Source organism: Rattus norvegicus, chromosome 1, assembly GCF_036323735.1.
Source record: "Rattus norvegicus strain BN/NHsdMcwi chromosome 1, GRCr8, whole genome shotgun sequence".
Classification (NCBI taxonomy): domain Eukaryota; kingdom Metazoa; phylum Chordata; class Mammalia; order Rodentia; family Muridae; genus Rattus; species Rattus norvegicus.
Window position 1 is genome coordinate 177180772 of NC_086019.1, and position 22702 is coordinate 177203473.

The 22702-nt window shown below is 44.3% G+C and overlaps 1 protein-coding gene and 1 pseudogene across 8 annotated transcripts in view; one reads left to right on the plus strand and one right to left on the minus strand.

Annotated features, from left to right (window-relative positions):
* Positions 1-20745, plus strand: part of LOC102548137 (uncharacterized) — a 42727-nt gene extending 21982 nt beyond the window's left edge. For 3 of the 8 annotated variants that reach the window (XM_063280981.1, XM_063280983.1, XM_063280985.1), the window contains one exon: positions 197-20745. In XM_063280981.1, coding sequence (XP_063137051.1) covers positions 12625-13734 — 1110 coding nt within the window. In that variant the 5' untranslated portion in view covers positions 197-12624 and the 3' untranslated portion in view covers positions 13735-20745. The remainder of the gene's footprint in view (positions 1-196) is intronic. The other 5 variants (XM_063280986.1, XM_063280988.1, XM_063280980.1 and 2 more) reach the window with 5 other exon arrangements.
* Positions 19859-22221, minus strand: Metap2-ps3 (methionyl aminopeptidase 2, pseudogene 3; annotated as a pseudogene).
* Positions 22222-22702: the final 481 nt, after the last annotated feature.

The window sequence follows — 22702 nt, forward strand, 5'->3', positions numbered from 1 at the left end:
CTGGTAGTATGTGATTTTGCATGTAAAAATTTCCTGCTGTCCTCCTAAGAACTGTATGTGGTTGATACTCCCACCCTCCCTGTTTTAGAAGTGAGAAAAAAATGACCCAGGTTGGGAAAGGAAGTTGCTGATGGCCACACAATGAGGAAGTTACAGAGTCAGGATCTCAGCCCAGACCTTCCTGTTTCCCATTCAGGGCCTTGGCAGGGTATCTGTAGCAGACAGAGGTTTCTGGAACCCATGATGGAACGTGGAGAAGGAGGAAACTAATGTCACTCCGATAACTGCCCAGGTTGAAGTCCCCTCCAGTCACCATTTCACCACTGTGGTGGCCTTTTCATACACGGTAGGTATCTTTGCAGGGCTATGAAGCTAGCTGTGAGCTCACACTCACTTCCTGGAGAAGAGTAACAGTCCCTCCCTCTGTCACAGCCCGGCCAGCTCTCCAGTGAGCACATCCTCTGATGGGGTTTCCTATGCTGAGATTAAATGGTGCTCTTTGATCTGCTTTGGAAAGCTGCTCCGAGGACAGCTTCCTTTGGTGTCAGGATACCTCCCAACACATATGCTTCCTTCATCACTGGTCTTTTTATGGAATGGGCTTCAGCTTTATTCTAACTAACCGTGGATGTTTGCCTGAAGGTGGATTCTTTTCCCTTTTATTTTACTTGAGGGATGGGAAGGGGTGAGAAATAGCTGATCCACCATGATTATAGAAGAACTTGAGACTCACAGACAGGAGGATGTGAGCCTCAGCTCTGAGTGACCCTGGGCTTTTGCTTTATTTCTCTGAGCCTCCATGCTCTGAATTAGACCCATATTAGGCATGACAAACATTTAAGAAACAGCTTTTAAGACCTGTTCATCAGAAGGAGCTGCTGAATGTTCACAGGGAAATCTCTGCCTCGACCACTCAAAATCATCTGGATCCAACACAGAGGAACTTTCTGGTCTTCCAGGACACATAGTGAGTGAGACCCCCCCCCCTCCCCCAGGCTGCGGACAGAGCACATCCCCCTGTCAGTGATGCTTTAGAGGTCAGGACAATGGGTCAGACATGGACAAAGGCTTTGTATCAGGGAATGAAGCAGACTCACTTCTTCCATTGGAGCCAGGCAGGGAGAAGAGAGAAAGTCAGTGAATCAACTGTAGTGTGGTTAGGGCTAGTGGAGGACTGCAGAGAGCTTCACTGATTCTGCTTTTCTGGAAACTTCCCTCTCAGAGGAGATGACATTTGAGTTGGGGCTTAGAGCATGAGCCAGGGGTCTCTAGAGAGACGGGGTTATTAAAAACATTGCTGGTGGTAGAAAGCAAAGCGGAGAGGCGTAGTGGAAGAACCGCTGTGGTCTGAATTTAGACTGCCCCCTCAGTGCACGTGTTAAAGGCTTGAGCCTTAGCACACCGCTGTTGAGGAGTGGTAGAGCCAGTGGGGCCTGTGGGACCTTGAAGGAGATTGGGTAGCACTTGTCTCCTTCTTTGACTTCCCAGTTACAGTGTGATGAACAGGTTCCTCTAACCGCAGGACCCCATTGTGATGTGCAGTCTCTCCACAGGCGCCAAGAAATGAATAGGCAGTATCCTCTGAAAATGTGAGCCACAGCCAACACTCTCCTCCTCACAGATTGTTCGTCCAAGGTATTTGTGAGGGAAACTGAATGCTGAAGCAAAGGGTTGCTCTCTGCGTTCTATGGCTGGACTACTGAGTCAGAATCGTCACGGCTAAGGGCAGGGTACAGCCAATGCTTACTGGACTTTTAACTTGGGCCAGGTGTTGTACAAAGAGACCACTGCATGTGTCATCTAATCCAGTCCTCTCTGTGCTATTACTAACCGTACTTTGCAGAGAGGTGAGACTGAAGTAGAAAGGTTAAGGAATTTGTCATCACCGATCTATATGACAAAACCAGAGGGAGATCTGGTTCTAGCCAACTTCAAAGCTGACTTTAGCCTCTTTCCAAGAGCCTGGAACAAAGTACTGAGTGGTTTGTGTGCTGCTGATCTGGGATTTCCACTTCCTCCTTGATGTGGGGATAACCAGGGGGCCACACAGTGGAAGGAGCGGAGATGAGAGCATGGGGACAACAGTCACAGATCCACTCTGTCCCACCTGTAGTACACACCAGAGCCTTCCACAGGGACGCATGCACAACCCACTGTCCTGCTGCTGCCAAGGCTAAACTTCTCAGGAGCTGCAGGTATGATATAGGGCAGAGGAGTTTTGATTTTTCATAGTGGAGCATTTTTGCCTTAGGATCCAGCATGAATCCACTGGGACCAGGACAACCTGCCAAACAGATCTGTACTGTACATGGTCTCTGCTTGCTTGTCCCATAGGACCTGTCTCAGAACTGAATTTTTGTCCTCCTTCCAACTCCCCTCTTGATGCCTATAAAACCACTATATGTATTTTCTTGTTTGTAAAAGTAACACATGTCAATACTGGAGAAAGCTCAAAGAGCATGAATACCGATGTGTATCAGTTACCCATCCCTATGTCACAGATTATCTGAAACCTTGCACTGTGAAGCAAACTTAAGTTCTCACATGGCTTGAGAATGAGAAATCTGGGAATGGCCTAGCTGCTGGTGTCATGAAGGGCAGCCAGGGGGTAGGTGGAGGCTCTAGTGATAGGGCGTGGAGAATTTGCTTTCAGAGGGATGCTGGCTGGGCCCTTCATTCTTACACGTAGACTTCTCCCAAGCGCTGCTCAGAACATGACTTTTCTAATACCACGCACCAGAGAGTGAACAAAAACAGAACTCACAAGCTCATTTCAAATTGACAGTTCATCACATATGCAGCATTCTGTTGGCCAAACACTGGTCTGAGAATGATATCTTAGGGGTGGGAGTGTTTCTAGCACAGTTCATCATCAGTGATCGCTACTGCTTCTTGTGAAGGTTGCCAACCACAGTGGACACATTATAACGTTATAATTAACTTAAGTTTGTACCTGGAGTCCCCCTCTTCCTCTCAAAGCATTGCAAACTGTAAAAGACCACTTGGAGGTCACAGTGATGGGAGTGTAGTGGTAAGTGGTCGGGACCCCAACAAACTGCCTTCTGATTGCCTTCCGAGCCCAGGGCACACTGTGTGTGGAGTAGGGAAGGGAAGAGTAATGGCAATAGAGTGAATGTTGTTCTTTTCTCTTATGGGGAATTCATTCCCAGAACACTCTTGGGCTCCTCATCCCAATAGTCTGTCAACAGACTCATAACTGAGAATGGCCTCAGCTTAAGTCATCAGATTCCTGTGGTACCCACACTGACTTCAAGCTTTTTATACTAAAAAAAAAAAAATTGTGTGTGTGTGTGTCTGTGTGTGTGTGTGTGTCTGTGTGTGTGTGTGCATGCACATGAGTACAGGTGTCTACAGAGGCCAGGGATACCAGATACCCCTGGAGCTGGAATTACAGATGGTTGTGAGCTAGCTATCTGATGTAGGTCCTCTAGCCTGGGCTCCAACCGTTTACCTGGGACAGGCCCTCTGTGCATATTTCCATCAGCTTTATGGTGAAAACCATTAGATGCTCCATATCAACCGTCTGAGAGCTGTGACTTCTCATGAAGCGCCCCTAAGGGATGAATGTTGGTTCTTGACTCTATACGTCATGCAGAAAGCAGAGACACAAACCATTTATAAGCAGCTGCATATTGTGTCTGTGGTATTACAGGTTCACAGGGAAGGTGATTAGGAGGAGAATGGCTTAAAGGCTATTTGGGAAAGCAGTGGTGGAAAAACAGGTTGAAAAACACTTAAGGTCCCGAGAGGCGAAGAGTAATTACATAAATTACAAAAATATGGTTTTTGTTCTATCCACACTTTTTAATAGAAGACTTCCGTTTAACAGAAATATCAGGGAAAATCAAATGAATCTTGAGACTCTGAATTCAGAACAAGTCACAGATGTTAAACACAGCAAGGGAGCCCCTTAAATAGACTGCATTTGGGGCACTTCATCCATCTGATACTCTGTGGGGATTTTTAAATGAAGATACAGAAATTCCCCAAATGGTTTTATTCGTACTGGTAATATTCACTGAATTTGAATTGATATTAGACATCTGTGATCAATTAGATTTGGTCATTGGCTAATTACATACATTTAAAACATATCCAAGGCAAAGATATTATAGTCGAGCATAGTAATTCAACTAATATTATGATTGAAAATATTCTAATCTTTTATCAGTGCAGGGTAGACACATGAAGGAATATTATTTTATTTGCACAGTTTATAAAGAGCTTTGATATAAATTCCTTTTGATGATTTGTTCTTCTGAAGAGCCCTGCCGTGTGGAAATTGTTTCCCTATTTTCATTTTAGGCAGAAGGAAGATGAGGTTCAGCCCTTGACTGATCCATCCAATATGACTTTACCCCAGACTGGCCAGCCAGGTTCTAGCACCGTTTTCATCGTCCCCTTCTCTGAAGAAGTAAGCCTAACTGTACTTTTTTTTTTTATTAACTTGAGTGTTTCTTATTTACATTTCGAGTGTTATCCCCTTTCCCGGTTGTTTCCGGGCAAACATCCCCCTAATCCCTCCCCGTCCCCTTCTTTATGGGTGTTCCCCTCCCCATCCTACCCCCATTGCCGCCCTCCCCCCAACAATCACGTTCACTGGGGGTTCAGTCTTAGCAGGACCAAGGGCTTCCCCTTCCACTGGTGATCTTACTAGAATGTTCATTGCTACCTATGAGGTCAGAGTCCAGGGTCAATCCATGTATAGTCCTTAGGTAGTGGCTTAGTCCCTGGAAGCTCTGGTTGCTTGGCATTGTTGTTCATAAGGGGTCTCGAGCTCCTTCAAGCTCTTCGAGTTCTTTCTCTGATTCCTTCAACGGGGGTCCTGTTCTCAGTTCAGTGGTTTGCTGCTGGCATTCGCCTCTGTATTTGCTGTATTCTGGCTGTGTCTCTCAGGAGAGATCTAAATCCGGCTCCTGTCTGCCTGCACTTTTTTGCTTCATCCATCTTGTCTAATTGGGTGGCTGTATATGTATGGGCCACATGTCAGGCAGGCTCTGAATGGGTGTTCCTTCTGTGTCTGTTTTAATCTTTGCCTCTCTATTCCCTGCCAAGGGTATTCTTGTTCCCCTTTTAAAGAAGGAGTGAAGCATTCACATTTTGATCATCTGTCTTGAGTTTCATTTGTTCTAGGTATCTAGGGTAATTCAAGCATTTGGGCTAATAGCCACTTATCAATGAGTGCATACCATGTGTGTTTTTCTGTGATTGGGTTACCTCACTCAGGATGATATTTTCCAGTTCCAACCATTTGCCTACGAATTTCATAAAGTCATTGTTTTTGATAGCTGAGTAATATTCCATTGTGTAGATGTACCACATTTTCTGTATCCATTCCTCTGTTGAAGGGCATCTGGGTTCTTTCCAGCTTCTGGCTATTATAAATAAGGCTGCTATGAACATAGTGGAACATGTGTCTTTTTTTATATGTTGGGGCATCTTTTGGGTATATGCCCAAGAGAGGTATAGCTGGATCCTCAGGCAGTTCAATGTCCAATTTTCTGAGGAACCTCCAGACTGATTTCCAGAATGGTTGTACCAGTCTGCAATCCCACCAACAATGGAGGAGTGTTCCTCTTTCTCCACATCCTCGCCAGCATTTGCTGTTACCTTAGTTTTGGATCTTAGCCATTCTCACTGGTGTGAGGTGAAATCTCAGGGTTGTTTTGATTTGCATTTCCCTTATGACTAAAGATGTTGAACATTTCTTTAGGTGTTTCTCAGCCATTCGGCATTTCTCAGCTGTGAATTCTTTGTTTAGCTCTGAACCCCATTTTTTAATAGGGTTATTTGTCTTCCTGCGGTCTAACTTCTTGAGTTCTTTGTATATTTTGGATATAAGGCCTCTATCTGTTGTAGGATTGGTAAAGATCTTTTCCAAATCTGTTGGTTGCTGTTTTGTCCTAACCACAGTGTCCTTTGCCTTACAGAAGCTTTGCAGTTTTATGAGATCCCATTTGTCGATTCTTGATCTTAGAGCATAAGCCATTGGTGTTTTGTTCAGGAAATTTTTTCCAGTGCCCATGTGTTCCAGATGCTTCCCTAGTTTTTCTTCTATTAGTTTGAGTGTATCTGGTTTGATGTGGAGGTCCTTGATCCACTTGGACTTAAGCTTTGTACAGGGTGATAAGAATAGATCAATCTGCATTCTTCTATATGCTGACCTCCAGTTGAACCAGCACCATTTGCTGAAAATGCTATCTTTTTTCCATTGGATGGTTTTGGCTCCTTTGTCAAAAACCAAGTGCCCATAGGTGTGTGGGTTCATTTCTGGGATTTCAATTCTGTTCCATTGGTCTATCTGTCTGTCTCTGTACCAATACCATGCAGTTTTTATCACTATTGCTCTGTAATACTGACTGCTTGAGTTCAGGGATAGTGATTCCCCCTGAAGTCCTTTTATTGTTCAGGATAGTTTTAGCTATCCTGGGTTTTTTGTTATTCCAGATGAATTTGCAAATTGTTCTGTCTAACTCTTTGAAGAATTGGATTGGTATTTTGATGGGGATTGCATTGAATCTGTAGATCGCTTTTGGTAAAATGGCCATTTTTACTATATTAATCCTGCCAATCCATGAGCATGGGAGATCTTTCCATCTTCTGAGGTCTTCTTCAATTTCCTTCTTCAGAGTCTTGAAGTTCTTATTGTACAGATCTTTTACTTGCTTGGTTAAAGTCACTCCGAGGTACTTTATATTATTTGGATCTATAATGAAGGGTGTCGTTTCCCTAATTTCCTTCTAGGCTTGTTTCTCTTCTGTGTAGAGGAAGGCTACTGATTTATTTGAGTTAATTTTATACCCAGCCATTTTGCTGAAGTTGTTTATCAGCTTTAGTAGTTCTCTGGTGGAACTTTTGGGATCACTTAAATATACTATCATATCATCTGCAAATAGTGATATTTTGACTTCTTCTTTTCCGATCTGTATCCCCTTGACCTCCTTTTGTCTAGTCCCTGATTTTAGTGGGATTGCTTCAAGTTTCTCTCCATTTAGTTTAATGTTAGCAACTGGTTTGCTGTATATGGCTTTTACTATGTTTAGGTATGGGCCTTGAATTCCTATTCTTTCCAGGACTTTTATCATGAAGGGGTGTTGAATTTTGTCAAATGCTTTCTCAGCATCTAAGGAAATGATCATGTGGTTTTATTCTTTCAGTTTGTTTATATAATGGATCATGTTGATGGTTTTCCGTATATTAAACTATCCCTGCATGCCTGGGATGAAGCCTACTTGATCATGGTGGATGATTGTTTTGATGTGCTCTTGGATTTGGTTTGCCAGAATTTTATTGAGTATTTTTGCGTCGATATTCATAAGGGAAATTGGTCTGAAGTTCTCTTTCTTTGTTGGGTCTTTGTGTGGTTTAGGTATAAGAGTAATTGTGGCTTCGTAGAAGGAATTCGGGAGTGATCCATCTGTTTCAATTTTGTGGAATAGTTTGGATAATATTGGTATGAGGTCTTCTCTGAAGGTTTGGTAGAATTCTGCACTAAACCCGTCTGGACCTGGGCTCTTTTTGGTTGGGAGACCTTTAATGACTGCTTCTATTTCCTTAGGAGTTATGGGGTTGTTTAACTGGTTTATCTGTCCCTGATTTAACTTCGGTACCTGGTATCTGTCTAGGAAATTGTCCATTTCCTGTAGATTTTCAAGTTTTGTTGAATATAGGCTTTTATAATAAGATCTGATGATTTTTTGAATTTCCTCTGAATCTGTAGTTATGTCTCCCTTTTCATTTCTGATTTTGTTAATTTGGACACACTCTCTGTGTCCTCTCATTAGTCTGGCTACGGGTTTATCTATCTTGTTGATTTTCTCAAAGAACCAACTTTTGGTTCTGTTGATTCTTTCTATGGTCCTTTTTGTTTCTACTTGGTTGATTTCAGCTCTGAGTTTGATTATTTCCTGCCTTCTACTCCTCCTGGGTGTATTTGCTTCTTTTTGCTCTAGAGCTTTTAGGTGTGCTGTCAAGCTGGTGACATATGGTCTTTCCTGTTTCTTTCTGCAGGCACTCAGAGCTGTGAATTTTCCTCTTAGCACAGCTTTCATTGTGTCCCATAAGTTTGGGTATGTTGTACCTTCATTTTCATTAAATTCTAAAAAGTCTTTAATTTCTTTATTTCTTCCTTAACCAGGTTATCATTGAGTAGAGCATTGTTCAACTTCCACGTATATGTGGGCATTCTTCTCTATTGTTATTGAAGACCAGTTTTAGGCCGTGGTGGTCCGATAGCACGCATGGGATTATTTCTATCTTTCTGTACCTGTTGAGGCCCGTTTTTTGACCAATTATATGGTCAATTTTGGAGAAAGTACCATGAGGAGCTGAGAAGAAGGTATATCCTTTTGCTTTAGGATAGAATGTTCTATAACTATCTGTTAAGTCCATTTGGCTCATGACTTCTCTTAGTCTGTCTACGTCTCTGTTTAATTTCTGTTTCCATGATCTCTCCATTGATGAGAGTGGGGTGTTGAAATCTCCTACTATTATTGTGTGAGGTGCAATGTGTGTTTTGAGCTTTAGTAAGGTTTCTTTTACGTATGTAGGTGCCCTTGTATTTGGGGTACAGATATTTAGGATTGAGAGTTCATCTTGGTGGATTTTTCCTTGTTGAATATGAAGTGTCCTTCCTTATCTTTTTTGATGACTTTTAGTTGAAAATTGATTTTATTTGATATTAGAATGGCTACTCCAGCTTGCTTCTTCTGACCATTTGCTTGGAAAGTTGTTTTCCAGCCTTTCACTCTGAGATAGTGTCTGTCTTTGTCTCTGAGGTGTGTTTCCTGTAGGCAGCAGAATGCAGGGTCCTCGTTGTGTATCCAGTTTGTTAATCTATGTCTTTTTATTGGGGAGTTGAGGCCATTGATGTTGAGAGATATTAAGGATAGTGATTATTGCTTCCTGTTATATTCATATTTGGATATGAGGTTATGTTTGTGTGCTTTTCTTCTCTTTGTTTTGTTGCCAAGACGATTAGTTTCTTGCTTCTTCTAGGGTGTAGCTTGCCTCCTTATGTTGGGCTTTACCATTTATTATCCTTTGTAGTGCTGGATTTGTAGAAAGATATTGTGTAAATTTGGTTTTGTCATGGAATATCTTGGTTTCTCCATCTACGTTAATTGAGAGTTTTGCAGGATACAGTAACCTGGGCTGGCAGTTGTGTTCTCTTCGGGTCTGTATGACATCTGTTCAGGATCTTCTGGCTTTCATAGTCTCTGGCGAAAAGTCTGGTGTGATTCTGATAGGTCTGCCTTTATATGTTACTTGACCTTTTTCCCTTACTGCTTTTAATATTCTTTCTTTATTTTGTGCGTTTGGTGTTTTGACTATTATGTGACAGGAGGAGTTTCTTTTCTGGTCCAATCTATTTGGAGTTCTGTAGGCATCTTGTATGCTTATGGGTATCTCTTTCTTTAGGTTAGGGAAGTTTTCTTCTATGATTTTGTTGAAGATATTTACTGGTCCTTTGAGCTGAGAGTCTTCACTCTCTTCTATACCCATTATCCTTAGATTTGATCTCCTCATTGAGTCCTGGATTTCCTGTATGTTTTGGACCAGTAGCTTTTTCCCCTTTACATTATCTTTGACAGTTGAGTCGATGATTTCTATGGAATCTTCTGCTCCTGAGATTCTCTCTTCCATCTCTTGTATTCTGTTGGTGAAGCTCGTATCTACAGCTCCTTGTCTCTTCTTTTGGTTTTCTATATCCAGGGTTGTTTCCATGTGTTCTTTCTTGATTGCTTCTATTTCCATTTTTAATTCCTTCAACTGTTTGATTGTGTTTTCCTGGAATTCTTTCAGGGATTTTTGTGACTCCTCTCTATGGGCTTCTACTTGTTTATTTATGTTTTCCTGGAATTCTTTTAGGGATTTTTGCGATTCCTCTCTGTAGGCTTCTACTTGTTCTCTAAGGGAGTTCTTCACGTCTTTCTTGTCGTCCTCCAGCATCATGATCAAATATGATTTTGAAACTAGATCTTGCTTTTCTCGTGTGTTTGGATATTCCGTGTTTGCTTTGGTGGGAGAATTGGGCTCCGATGATGCCATGTAATCTTGGTTTCTGTTGCTTGGGTTCCTGCGCTTGCCTCTCGCCATCAGATTATCTCTAGTGTTACTTTGTTCTACTATTTCTGACAGTGGCTAGACTGTCCTATAAGCCTGTGTTTCAGGAGTGCTGTAGACCTGGTTTCCTGTTCTCTTTCAGCCAGTTATGGGACAGAGTGTTCTGCTTTCGGGCGTGTAGTTTTTCCTATCTACAGGTCTTCAGCTGTTCCTGTGGGCCTATGTCTTGAGTTCACCAGGCAGGTCGCTTGCAGCAGAAATGTTGGTCTTACCTGTGGTCCTGAGGCTCAAGTTTGCTCATGGGGTGTTGCTTATGAGCTCTTCTCGGCGGCAGCCACCAGGTAGATCTGTGCCTCCCTTTCCGGGAGCTTATGTGCACTAGGGTTCCAGATGGCGTTTGGTGTTTTCCTCTGGAATCAGTAAGGTGTGCAGAGTGCAGTCTCTTCTGGTTTCCCATGCATGTCTGCCTCTCTGAAGATTTAGCTCTCCCTCCCACGGGATTTGGGTGCAGAGAACTGTTTATCTGGTCGGTCCCTTCAGGTTCAGGTGGTGTCTCAGATGCAGCGGACCTGCTGCTCCTCAGCCCTCCTCTATGGGAACCCAGAGGCCGTATACAGTTTCCTCTTGGGCCTGGGATGTGGGCAGGGGTGGGCAGTGTTGGTGGTCTCTTTTGCTCTGCAGCCTCAGGAGTGCCCACCTGTCCAGGCGGTGAGGTCTCTCTCCCACGGGGTTTGGGAGCAGAGAGCTGCTGCGGGCAGGGATCTGCTGGTTTGGGACTCCCGCTAAATCAAGCCTAACTGTTCTTAGGCAGTTCAGGTAGTGTGGCTTCTTCAGGCTGAATAGGGATATGGAGTCTCTAATCTTGATCTCCAAAAGGAGGCAGGTAACTCAGTTGATAAATCTACCCTCTGGAACTTTCTGCAGTAGCCCCAAATACCTCCTCCAAATGGAATTTCTCTCTGTGCTTGGTAAACACAGCTTCCTCTGCATTATGTGGCCATCTAGTCCTATACAGCAGTGGCTCTCAACCTTCCTAATGCTGCGACCCTTTAACACAGTTCCTCTTGTTGTGGTTACCCTCCAACCATAGCATTATTTTCACTGCTATTTCATAACTGTAGTTTTACTACTGCAAAACTTTACTACTGTTAGGAGTTATAATGCAAATATTCGTGTTTCCTGGCGGTTTTAGGCAACCTCTTTGAAAGGGTTATTTGACTCGCAAGGGAGTGGCAACGTACAGGTAACCTGTTGCCATACAGCATTTAGAATTTTAGTCCCCAAAGAAGACAATTCTCCAGAGCTCCGCCCCCACTCATAAGTGCCAGCCAAGTAAAGGTGAAAGCACTGGACGGGGCAAGGTTAAGCGCTGACTTTACTTCCCGCAGCCCGTGCTGGCCACACAGCAAGTCAGTGGCCTATCAGTTCCATCCTGCTTGATACATGCTGAGCCTCCCACATGGGCGAACTGGTTCAAATCCCGCCCTTCACCCTGTATATTCCCAGCCCCAACCCCTGCACTCTCCTGGAGCAAAATCACCTTCAGAATTGACTCAATAGGAGAAATAAATTTAAGTTCAACCTTAAAATTATTTTCAAAAATTAAAATAAATTGAAAGACACAGCTCAGGCTCAACTATCTCTAAACTTTTAAAACTTACATTTATTTATTTATCTATCTACTATCTATCTATCTATCTATCTATCATCTATCGATCTATCTAGGATATGTAAGCGGGCACATGTGTGCCACAGTGTGAGTGTGGACGTCAGAGGAAAATTTCTACGAATCCATTCTCTTCATCTACTGCGTGGGTCTGTGATGTTGAACCTAGGTCATTGGACCTGGAACCAAGCACTTTTTCTCACTGAGCCATCTTGTTAGTCCTACCCTTAAAATTCTGGTGCTGGTTTCAGCTATTCTGGTTGAAGCTATTGCAGTCTTATCTTTTGTGATGCATGAACACAATGCTGAAGATTGTTAAAAAGTTACCTGAATGTGGAGATGTTGAGGGGGAGAAGCAGAGATGAGAAAATTAAGAAGCCAGAAGTGGAATCCGGAGGTCTGCTTGGGCTGATGAACTACACCAGGAAGTTGATTAAGAAGTATGGCACCTTACATACTATTACAGGGGGAAAGGGGACAGAGTTGGCAGAAAACCATACAGCGGGACATAGACAGCAGAAACCTAAGCAAGCAGTGTTGCACAAAGAGAACAGACGATTTAAGTCCACCGCAGACCAAGCACACAGGGACCCAGGACAGATAACCATAGCCCCTTAGGAGGGAAGAGTTGGGTTCTCAGGATCCCAAATCACAGCTGCCTCGAGGCGCTGGCCCCATGCCATCACCGGCTTTGCCAAGTGTGTTCCTGGTTTAGAGAAGAAACTATGTTCCTCCTCCATACTTGACAGTCTGAGGGAAAGCCTTGGAGTATCCTTAGCTCTCCCCAAAATGTTCTTCATTCAGGAACAAGACATCTAGTTTTCCTTAAACCATAAGGTTTAAGGTTCATGAGGTTCATAAGGTGAAGGTTCATGAGTGAATTCTGTGTTCTGCTTGGCTTGTCCCAACCATCTCTCACTGACAGCTATTTCCCATTGACAACCATCTCGATGACAAGCACCTCTCAATGTCTCCCATTGACAAGCTGCCTCTCCTTGACAACCAGCCCTGATGCACTGACAACCAACCCTCATTCACTGACAACCAACCCTCATTCACTGACAACCAACCCTTATTCACTGACAACCAACCCTCATGCACTGACAACCAACCCTCATGCACTGACAACAAACCCTCATTCACTGACAACAAACCCTCATTCACTGACAACCAACCCTTATTCATTGACAACTAACCCTTATTCACTGACAACCAACCCTCACTCATTGACAACCAGCCCTCATGCACTGACAACCAGCCCTCATGCACTGACAACCAACCCTCATGCACTGACAACCAGCCCTCATGCACTGACAACCAGCCCTCATGCACTGACAACCAACCCTCATGCACTGACAACCAACCCTCATGCACTGACAACCAGCCCTCATGCACTGACAACCAGTCCTCATGCACTGACAACCAACCCTCATTCACTGACAACCAACCCTCATTCACTGACAACCAACCCTTATTCACTGACAACCAACCCTTATTCACTGACAACCAACCCTCATGCACTGACAACAAACCCTCATTCACTGACAACAAACCCTCATTCACTGACAACCAACCCTTATTCATTGACAACTAGCCCTTATTCACTGACAACCAACCCTCACTCATTGACAACCAGCCCTCATGCACTGACAACCAGCCCTCATGCACTGACAACCAACCCTCATGCACTGACAACCAGCCCTCATGCACTGACAACCAGCCCTCATGCACTGACAACCAACCCTCATGCACTGACAACCAACCCTCATGCACTGACAACCAGCCCTCATGCACTGACAACCAGCCCTCATGCACTGACAACCAACCCTCATGCACTGACAACCAGCCCTCATGCACTGACAACCAGCCCTCATTCACTGACAACCAACCCTCATGCACTGACAACCAGCCCTCATGCACTGACAACCAACCCTCATTCACTGACAACCAACCCTCATGCACTGGCAACCAGCCCTCATTGACAGAATCTCCCAGCATCTTGATACCAGGTTCCCATAGGTCTTCTTTTCCTTCGTCTCCTCTGCACTAGTTTTTGAGATAGTCTCATGTCGTGTAGGCTGGCCTTGAACTCTGGGTAGCTGAGTAGGAACTTGAACTCTTGATCTGCCTGCCTCTGCCTCTCAAACACTGGGATTGCAGGCATGGACCTTTTCTCCTTTATATTTTTTAATCTTGATTTTATTCTGCTTAGTATTATACTGTAAAAAATTTTCATTTTTTAATAATTATTACAAACATGTATTTTATCAGGTTTATATGGCTATCATTTTAATTGTTCTTTTACAAACGTATGATGTCATTTTTCACACTTGCATATAACATTGAACAAGTGTCTTTACAGATGGAGTTTTTAAAAATTCTTTGCACCTTGGAGTCATTATCAGTCGTGGAGTGACCAGGTCAAAGGGGACAGTCATCGTCCCCTCCTTGCCCTCTCTTACACTGGTGTCTACCATCTTTCCTGACCATGCCTCAGCTCTGCCCACGTGAGTCAAGTCTAAGTCGAATTCGTCCCCCAGAACCATGTTTTGACTCTTTGTTCCAAATGCTCAGGATTGTGGTTCTGTTCCAATAACGCTGTCAGAGCCCAGAATAGTGTGGAGATTTTTCTTCGGGAAATTGCTGTCAAAACCATTGGCATGTTCTTTTGAATATCCTTATTGGTAACAAAATTTGGCATTTAGAAGCTGGATTTTAATTTCTGGAAGGAATTAGTATCTTTGACATACCTTTCTGTTTCTAAGAGGGTTCTCTTAGAAGTCAGAACTAGGTAGAGTTTAAATGTGAAGTGAATTGTTTACCTAGCTGAGGGCTAAGGCCACAAAAGAGAACTAGACATTGCAACCAGAGTGGCTGCCTAAGAGTTGCCTCCCTTAAGGATGGCGTGCCCTAGGAAGATGCGGTGTAACCACATGCTATTGGTTTGGAGGCCTGCCCCACTAGGCCCCTCTGGCTGGGGTACACTGGGTGCTGGGGTCTGCAGCCTTGGCTCTGTAGAACTGGGAGTCTGACTTGAACGGCAGTGCCTGCAGCGGGGACTGTGTTTGTGAGAGGACCCACGGAAGGTGGCTGTGAGCCCGTGGAGTGACTGAGACCCGGATGCACCTGTGTTGGTGGGCTCAGTTACCGCCACACGGCTGAGGTACTGTTGCTGAGCAACGCAGAAAGGAACAGCGTGTTAACAGAGGGATCTCTTTCTGGTCCTCCAGCCTTCCAGCAACCCTGGCATCCCTGATGCTCAGGAACCCAAGAAAGAGCTGGCTGTGGAAGGAAAGTGTTGTTTACAGAGGGTGGCCTCAGCCTCAGCCTCAGCCAGTAGAGCCTGGCAGAGAGGCGCGCTGCCTGGCTGAAGCCGGCGTGCATCTGCTACTTTGCTAAGTTTTTCCAAAGTGCTTCACCTGTGTTGAAGATGTGTGCCTTATTTGGACAAGGACATAGAGAAAGGATGTAACAGGCGGGACCTTTAGAATGAGGACACACATCTTACTCTCTTCATTCCTTGTCCCTACATCTGCTGAGGCTGAGCTTCCTTTCTGATGACAAAGGGAGGAGGTGTCTTGTTCCTGAGACGGTCTGTGATATAAGATGGCAGGAAGACCCAGAGGTCAGGCCATAGGCTAAAAGCCCTCCTGCAACCCGCTCAGGTCTATGCAGCTCACAGACATGTTTGGAGGAGGTGGATGTCTTGTGGGAACTGTAAGTGAAAATAGGTTCAACTTAGCATCAGGAAGATGAGGGGAGGAGAGGAGAGGAGAGGAGAGGAGAGGGGATGCCAGGAGGGAAAAGGGACGAGCCAACACTGGCCCAGGAGCAAGGGCCACAGAAACCTGTGACTGCAGAAAGCTCAAGACCCTCTGTGACCTGTGTAATTGGTCTGTACCTTATGGCTTTGTGGGAGAGGGGAGTGGAAACCTTGCTAAGTGACCTTTAAATTGTACTTACACACAAGGAGAAGCTGAGGCTCAGAAAGGCTAAGTAGCATGACCAAGATCACACACTTAGAAAACTTGGTTTTGAACTCAGTTCTGTATGATTTCCTAAACCTCCCTCTCCAAGGTGGAATGGGCAGGGGAGGCCACAAGAACACCATTACCACTGATTCAAATAGAACCCTACTCCCAGAGTTGGGCTAAGTGCTGGTTCAGTCCTCAGAATTCCATGCAGCAGACATCGCTCTGAACAAACAGATGCATGACAGGCTGAGAAAGGCTGGAAGCACGCACCGTTCAACACTTGTGTTCTCACTCAGTGAGTCTTAAACGTTAGTGTGCCTGGGGATCCCCGGGGATCTTGTTAAAGGCAGATGCCTATTTCGTAGGCCTTAAGGAGGGATGCTGATGATGAGTTCGCTAAGGCTCTTAACAGCGATGCTATTGCTTCTCTCCTGTTAAGCACACCATCTTTTCCATGTGACTTACTGTCACCTATAAGCCAGGAAGCCTCTTGCTCAAGCCCAGTTGTCATGTGATACCTGAGCCGTGCCCTTCCCTCTCTTTGCTCCCGTTGAACATTTTCAGAGGAAGTTAAGTAACCAAACAAATCCATCATCCGGCAGGCCATTAGGCAAAAACACGTGGTTTTTGCCCCCATGTGTCTACATTCAATTAATGAAGCTGTCATTAAAGCCTGGGAAATGTGTCAAGAAAATTAGTTTTGGGTGTTGGATTGTTTAGTTCTAGAATAATTTCCATCCTTTTTAATGAGCAGTGTTTGAAATGCCATCACCCTTACCCTTCTCCATCAGGGGTGTATAGCACAGGATACACAGAAGCCTAACTAACATCTTGGGGGTCAGTGGAATCTTCACAGGAAGTCGTTAATATCCTCTCTGCCCTGTCCCTTCATTACCACAGGACCTCTGTTTGAGAGTGTTTTCAGAGCCATGCATTCCTTTAAGGGAAAGAGAATCAGACACAGCTTGGGAAAGCTGTGGCTGACTTCAGAAACGGACAGACAGAATATTAACCAGGCATCCACCACCAGTGGTATCTGCCCATATCAGAAAGCCTTAAGGAAGAGTTATTTTCATCCCCTAAAAAGAGACGTTTATTTTCTAAACGTCCGACTTAAAGGAATATTTTATTTCAAGAAACAAATGAGGTGGGTTAATATTTTAAACGGCTATGCTTTCCCTGTGGTGTTTCTGTCTCTGTATCTGCATTTCCTCCTGCAGCCTGTCTCACGCTGACCTCGGCATTCTCAACGCTCACTGTGAGGTTGTTATAGCAGTAATGCAAAGAAAATCAAAATAAGTCACTGTGGAGGGTTGTTGGCACTTGGAAGCTGAGTCTGGGCTTTGACAATAACTCTGTAAAAATACTTGCAAAGTAATTTGTGTCCCCACCCAGACAAGCTAAAACTCTCCAGGCTGACTGTTGAGGAAGCCACCCAGGAAGGAAACAAAGTTAACTGGTGATGGAGGTGTTTGCAAAGGGTCTTTGTTTTGCATCTTGCTTCATGGGCTGATTGCACAGAGTGGGTGTGGGGACAACACGTAGATACTGAGTGAGGGATGGTCCTGCTTGTTGTTCATTGTCTGTGTGCTCTTGAGACAGTATGTGCTGAGAGGGGTTGTGTCGTTGTTTTGTTTTCCCTGTAATACCTTCAGGCATTATGTCATGTCAAAAATTTGATCATTAAAAAGAAAAAGAATGATTTATTCATTTTGACTTTGCGTTCATCGGTGTTTTGCCTACATGTACGTCTAGGGCATTGGATCCCCTGGAGCCTGAGTTACAGATAGATGCAAGCTGCCTTGTGGGGTCTGGGAATTGAACCCAGATCCTCAGGAAAAGCAGCCAGTTCACTTAACAACTCAGCCCTCTCTTTAGCCTTGAATCTGGCCATTTTTGTTGAGGAGTAACATGACAGTGTGAAGCATGCTTTGGAGGCTGGAGGGATTTAAGAACTCATACTGCTCTTACCGAGGACCTGAATTCTGTTCCCACGTCTGGTGGCTCACAACAGCTTTAATTCCAGCTCCAGGGGATCTGGTGTCCTATTCTTGTCTCCGCAGGCACCTATACTCACCCACAAATTAATCTCCCATAATTAAAAATTAAAAAGTAAATCTTAAGAAAGCTGCTTTTACTTGAGACTATCCATTCTTTCTTTGGGCTCAGAAGGTTACTAAGAATCAGGATGGAAGCCTGGGATCTCTGTCTTCATTTTGGGTGTCTCCAGTATAAGTCTTTGTCCTACACATGCAGCGACCTTGGATTTCACAAGGCATGAAATCTCTCAGGTCGGGCCATCCCCAGATGAAGCAATTACCCATGAGTGTGAGGCTGCACCCTGAAGCCATGTGACCTTCTCCTGAGAACCAACCCCTCTTCTCAGGTATAAGGAGCTGCAGAGCACCTTACAGGGTCTGAATTGAGACAGCAGTCGGTGAGACTGCACACAGGTCAGGACTGTAATGCATCCTTACCCCAATTATTTAAACCTATACATACTTCATGGCAGCCTGTAAAATACAGACTCGGGGCTCCTGGATACTTTAGCTGTCCCTCTTCCAATGTGGCCACGTTGACTGAATCTCCTTTCAAAGCTTGTCCCTTTAATTGGTGCACTGGGGTGGGCAGCTGAGCTTAGCTTGTTGGAACAAACAGGTTTAGCCATCTACCAGGAACACTCCAATCAGCACAGCACACGTATGTGAATGTTCGTTCAGGCATTCGCCGAGTAGATGTTTGGGTAACTTCCATTCTGACCACTTATTTGGCCGCTGGGATAAGAGGTGATGTTTCCAGAAGCCCAGACAACAGACCTCCACACAGTCAGCCTTCTGGGTTCTCAGGTTCCACACCTTTGGAGTCAACCCACTGCAGATGAAGAGTACTTGGCAAAAGCAACTGGACTGCTAAATATGCACAACTGTTTTCCTTGTCATTGTGCCCTAAACCAGTCAGGATAATGACCGTTTGCACAGCATCACATGGTCTTGGGTGTTACAAGAAATCTCGGGTAGATTTAAAGTATACAAAGTACACAGGGGACAGGGGAGGCCCGTGGAGATACCATGCTATTTCCAGGAAGTGATTTATGCAGCTGTGGGTTTCGGCATCCATGGAGGATCCCTGTAGCTGCTGAGGGATGCCTGCCTCCTTTTCTTACTGGTTTCAGGAGGTTTTGCCTTCTCCCTGAAAAAAAAAAAAACTTGCCAAACTGACTTTGTTGGAAGAGGAGAGATGGGAGTCAGTATCCACAGTCAGAAATTCAGCATCGCTTTAGCAAACTGACTTTTGGGGATGGTTTGTTATGAAACAGTTAACTCATAGAGCCTCCTCCTCCACAAGAGATTCCATGGACATCCATTCCAGTGGCTTCTCTGCACCTTTAGTTGTTGTTTATTATAAAAATGTTCTGGAACACTGACAACTTAGAGAAATTAGTGTATCAGTTTGATGAGGGTACTCATTGATTTTCCCTACATTACCCATCAGTAATATGGTCAGAAGCACCTATCTTTTTGTATAATATTAAGGTATGTTAATTGAGTATATTAATGGGGTGGATTTTCCCCTAGAAACAATGGGCACCGATCAAATCTAGTGCTATGGTAACTACCTTTTAGATCAACATAGTTTAGCTTCCACATATGAGAGAGAACATTCTAGATCAACTATACAGTATTCTTCTATATCTGGCTGATTTAATAATAATGCCCACCTGTTTCAAATATTTGCTAAAATGGTATGATTTATTCTTTTCTTTACAGATAAAAATATTTCATTTTATAAATATAAATATGGCATTTTTTGTAGCTCCCAGATCTGAAAATGTCTTTATTTTTTAGAAAATGGATTCCAGGAGGTTAAAAAGCAATACCAGAGGGCATAGGTGCAGAACTGGATGTATGTAGTCATTCAAGCATCCAAGTAAGAATACGGCAATATAAATATCCAAAAAGCATCTCTTAGGTCTTCAAAACAAAATGTATAAGTAATTCCTAAGTAGTGAGCAGTACAACATTTCCTAGATGGGAGAAACAGCTAACAGTAAAGTCTTGAAAGCCTTTCCCTTGGTTAATTACATGTAGACAGTTTGGCTTTGATCAAACTCCTTTAAACATGGATAACAGTATTACACAGGTCCACCGTTAAAACAGACAACATGTTGCAACTTATTTGTGGTATAATGTGTTCCAACAAAGCTTAGGAAATAAAGACGTTGAGTTGACTTTGGACTAAGTTTAATAGTCATCTCTATACAGGTTGGGCGCAGCAGTATGGTATGTTCAAACTGTGCTGTGTATGATCCTTTAATGTCACAGAGTGGTGGATATGGATCTACAATGCCCAAGTCACACACAGATTCTTCAGAGCCACTAAGGATTTACTTTCTCCCAAGCAATCCAGCCACATTCGGCAGAAGGCTAGGGCACCAGTGTTTTCGTTGATGGCATTTAACAAGTGTTTTGTTCTTGGAAGCCTTTTTGGCACATGTCCCACATCAAAATTTTTCATGTAGTGTGAACATTCCATGTCATCATGAACCACACACTTCCCTGTGCTACCCAAGGTCTCAATGGCATACACCTCTCCTTTCTCCATTCTTGTAGCTTCCCTCCTTTCACAATGGGCACTGTTTTTCCAGTGTGAATTCTATATGGCCCAATTGAATGTCCACTTAAGTTACATATGGGTTTTACTTGATGTCTTCCCATCTATTTCTACTTCATAGGACTCCAAAACTTCTTGAATGGCCTCACTGACATCATAGAGACGAACATCAATCCCAGCACACTTCATTCCAGTATTAGTGGCATCTTTTACAGCTTTTAATAATATGTCATACTTGGGATTAAAAGTAACAGTAAAAGTACAGTCGATTATTCTACCACTTATATACATTCCAAAGTTGGTCTTACAGATGTCATCGTATGGTAAGACTGTCGTGTCACCAGCATTGGTGTAGTGCGCGGCGCGGCGAAGTAAAGATGGCGCCGACAGCCAGTCCCGTTCGAATGTGAATAGCTTACCGCGCATGCGCAGACTTGTCCCCTTCTCAGGGCAGCTGTATGATAATGAGGTGACCCGGTACCCTCCTGTGGTGAACAACAGTACTGCGCATGCGTGGGGTTTTGCACCTGCCTCAGTCTGGCTGGGGCGGTACTATGCTAATAGGGTTCATGCCGCGCCAATCTCTGGAGGACAAGTAGCTGGGATGACAGTGGGGTGACTTGTGCCCCACCAATCCCTGAAAGAATATTAGCATACTGTTGTGTATATAAGGCGAGCGCTCTTGCTGCTTGCGTCCCCGTGTCAACAATGAAGGTGTCCTGCAGGAAAGGCTGTTGAGAAGAATCCAACCGTGTTGCGTCTTCCTTGCCGGCCGAGGTGGGCGTGACACATTGGGAGTATAATGTGCAGCACAGTTGTTGAGAGAACATCTAGTGGAAAAGGCCAGGCCTGCATTTAACCCATTTTTCTTTATTAGTTTTCAGGAACAGTCTTACAACTTCTCACACATTTCTACCATTGTCACTCCAGGCTTGATCCAGCTCATAACATATTTCCTAACTTGCTGGTGTGCTTCCGCAGCTTCTCGGAAGTTGTCACAAATCTCCTCACTAGCCTGGTCTAGTGCCTTTTTCTTTTCACTTGTGCTTCTCCAAGCAGTTGTCCACCTATCTTGGGTGGGTGGGTATTCCTACTCTTGTCCTTTGGGAAATGCACCATTAGGACACAGGTCTACAGTTCACATATTGGAACTGAGGGAGGGTCTGTTTGAACTCTTGGTCGTCGTCGTCTTCTTCTTCTTCTTCTTCTTCTTCTTCTTCTTCTTCTTCTTCTTCTTCTTCTTCTTCTTCTTCTTCCTCCTCCTCCTCCTCCTCCTCCTCCTCCTCCTCCTCCTCCTCCTCTTCCTCCTCCTCCTCCTCCTCCTCCTCTTCCTCCTCCTCCTCTTCTTCTTCTTCTTCTTCTTCTTCTTCTTCTTCTTCTTCTTCTTCTTCCTCCTCCTCCTCCTCCTCCTCCTCCTCCTCCTCTTCCTCTTCCTCCTCCTCCTCCTCCTCCTCTTCCTCCTCCTCTTCTTCTTCTTCTTCTGCTTCTGCTTCTGCTTCTGCTTCTGCTTCTGCTTCTTCTTCTTCTTCTTCTTCTTCTTCTTCTTCTTCTTCTTCTTCTTCTTCTTCTTCTTCTTCTTCTTCTTCTTCTTCTTGTTTCCAGTTGCAACATCAACATCACCATCTCCATCTTCGTCATCATCATCTCTCTTTTTCCTCCAGTGCTTGTCTCTCCAACTGTTTTGCTACATTGTCCACCAAGGTTCCTGATTCTTTATCAAGTTCTTGTTGCCCTGCTGACACAGCCCCTTTGCCCTTCTAATTCTTCTGTCTTTTCTTCGGTAGCTTCCTCTGCCATACTGGAGGTTCCCTCTTCCCTGCTGTCTGAATCCAGGTCGCCAATCAGGTGGCCCCGGAAGGATGCTGCTTCCTTCACACCTGCCATGTTCCCCGAGAGGGAGAGAGAGATAAAGAGGGAGAGAGAATGAGTGGCGGGGCCCCACTTCTTCTTCCGTGGCATTTTCTTTACCCATTCATCTTAATACAAAGTAGAGAGATACCTAGGAAGAAAGAATTGCCACTAGCAGAGAGGCCTGTGGGCATGGCTGTGGACCATTTTCTTGGCTAATGTTTAATATGGGAGGGCCCAGGCCACTGTGGATAGTTCCACCCTTGGTCAGGTGGTCCTGGATTATGTAAGATAGCTAAAGAAGCCATGAAGAGCAAGCCAGAAAGCAGTGTTGTTCCACAGCCTCTGCTTGGATTCCTGCCTCCAGGTTCCTGCTTGAGTTTCTGTCTTGATGTCCCTCAGTGTTGGACATTGATGTGAAAGTCTAAGCCAAAGAAACCACTTGTTAAGTTGCTTTTGGTCAGTGTTTTATTCCAGCAACAGAGAAGCAAACTAGAACAAACAGTAGGTACACAGA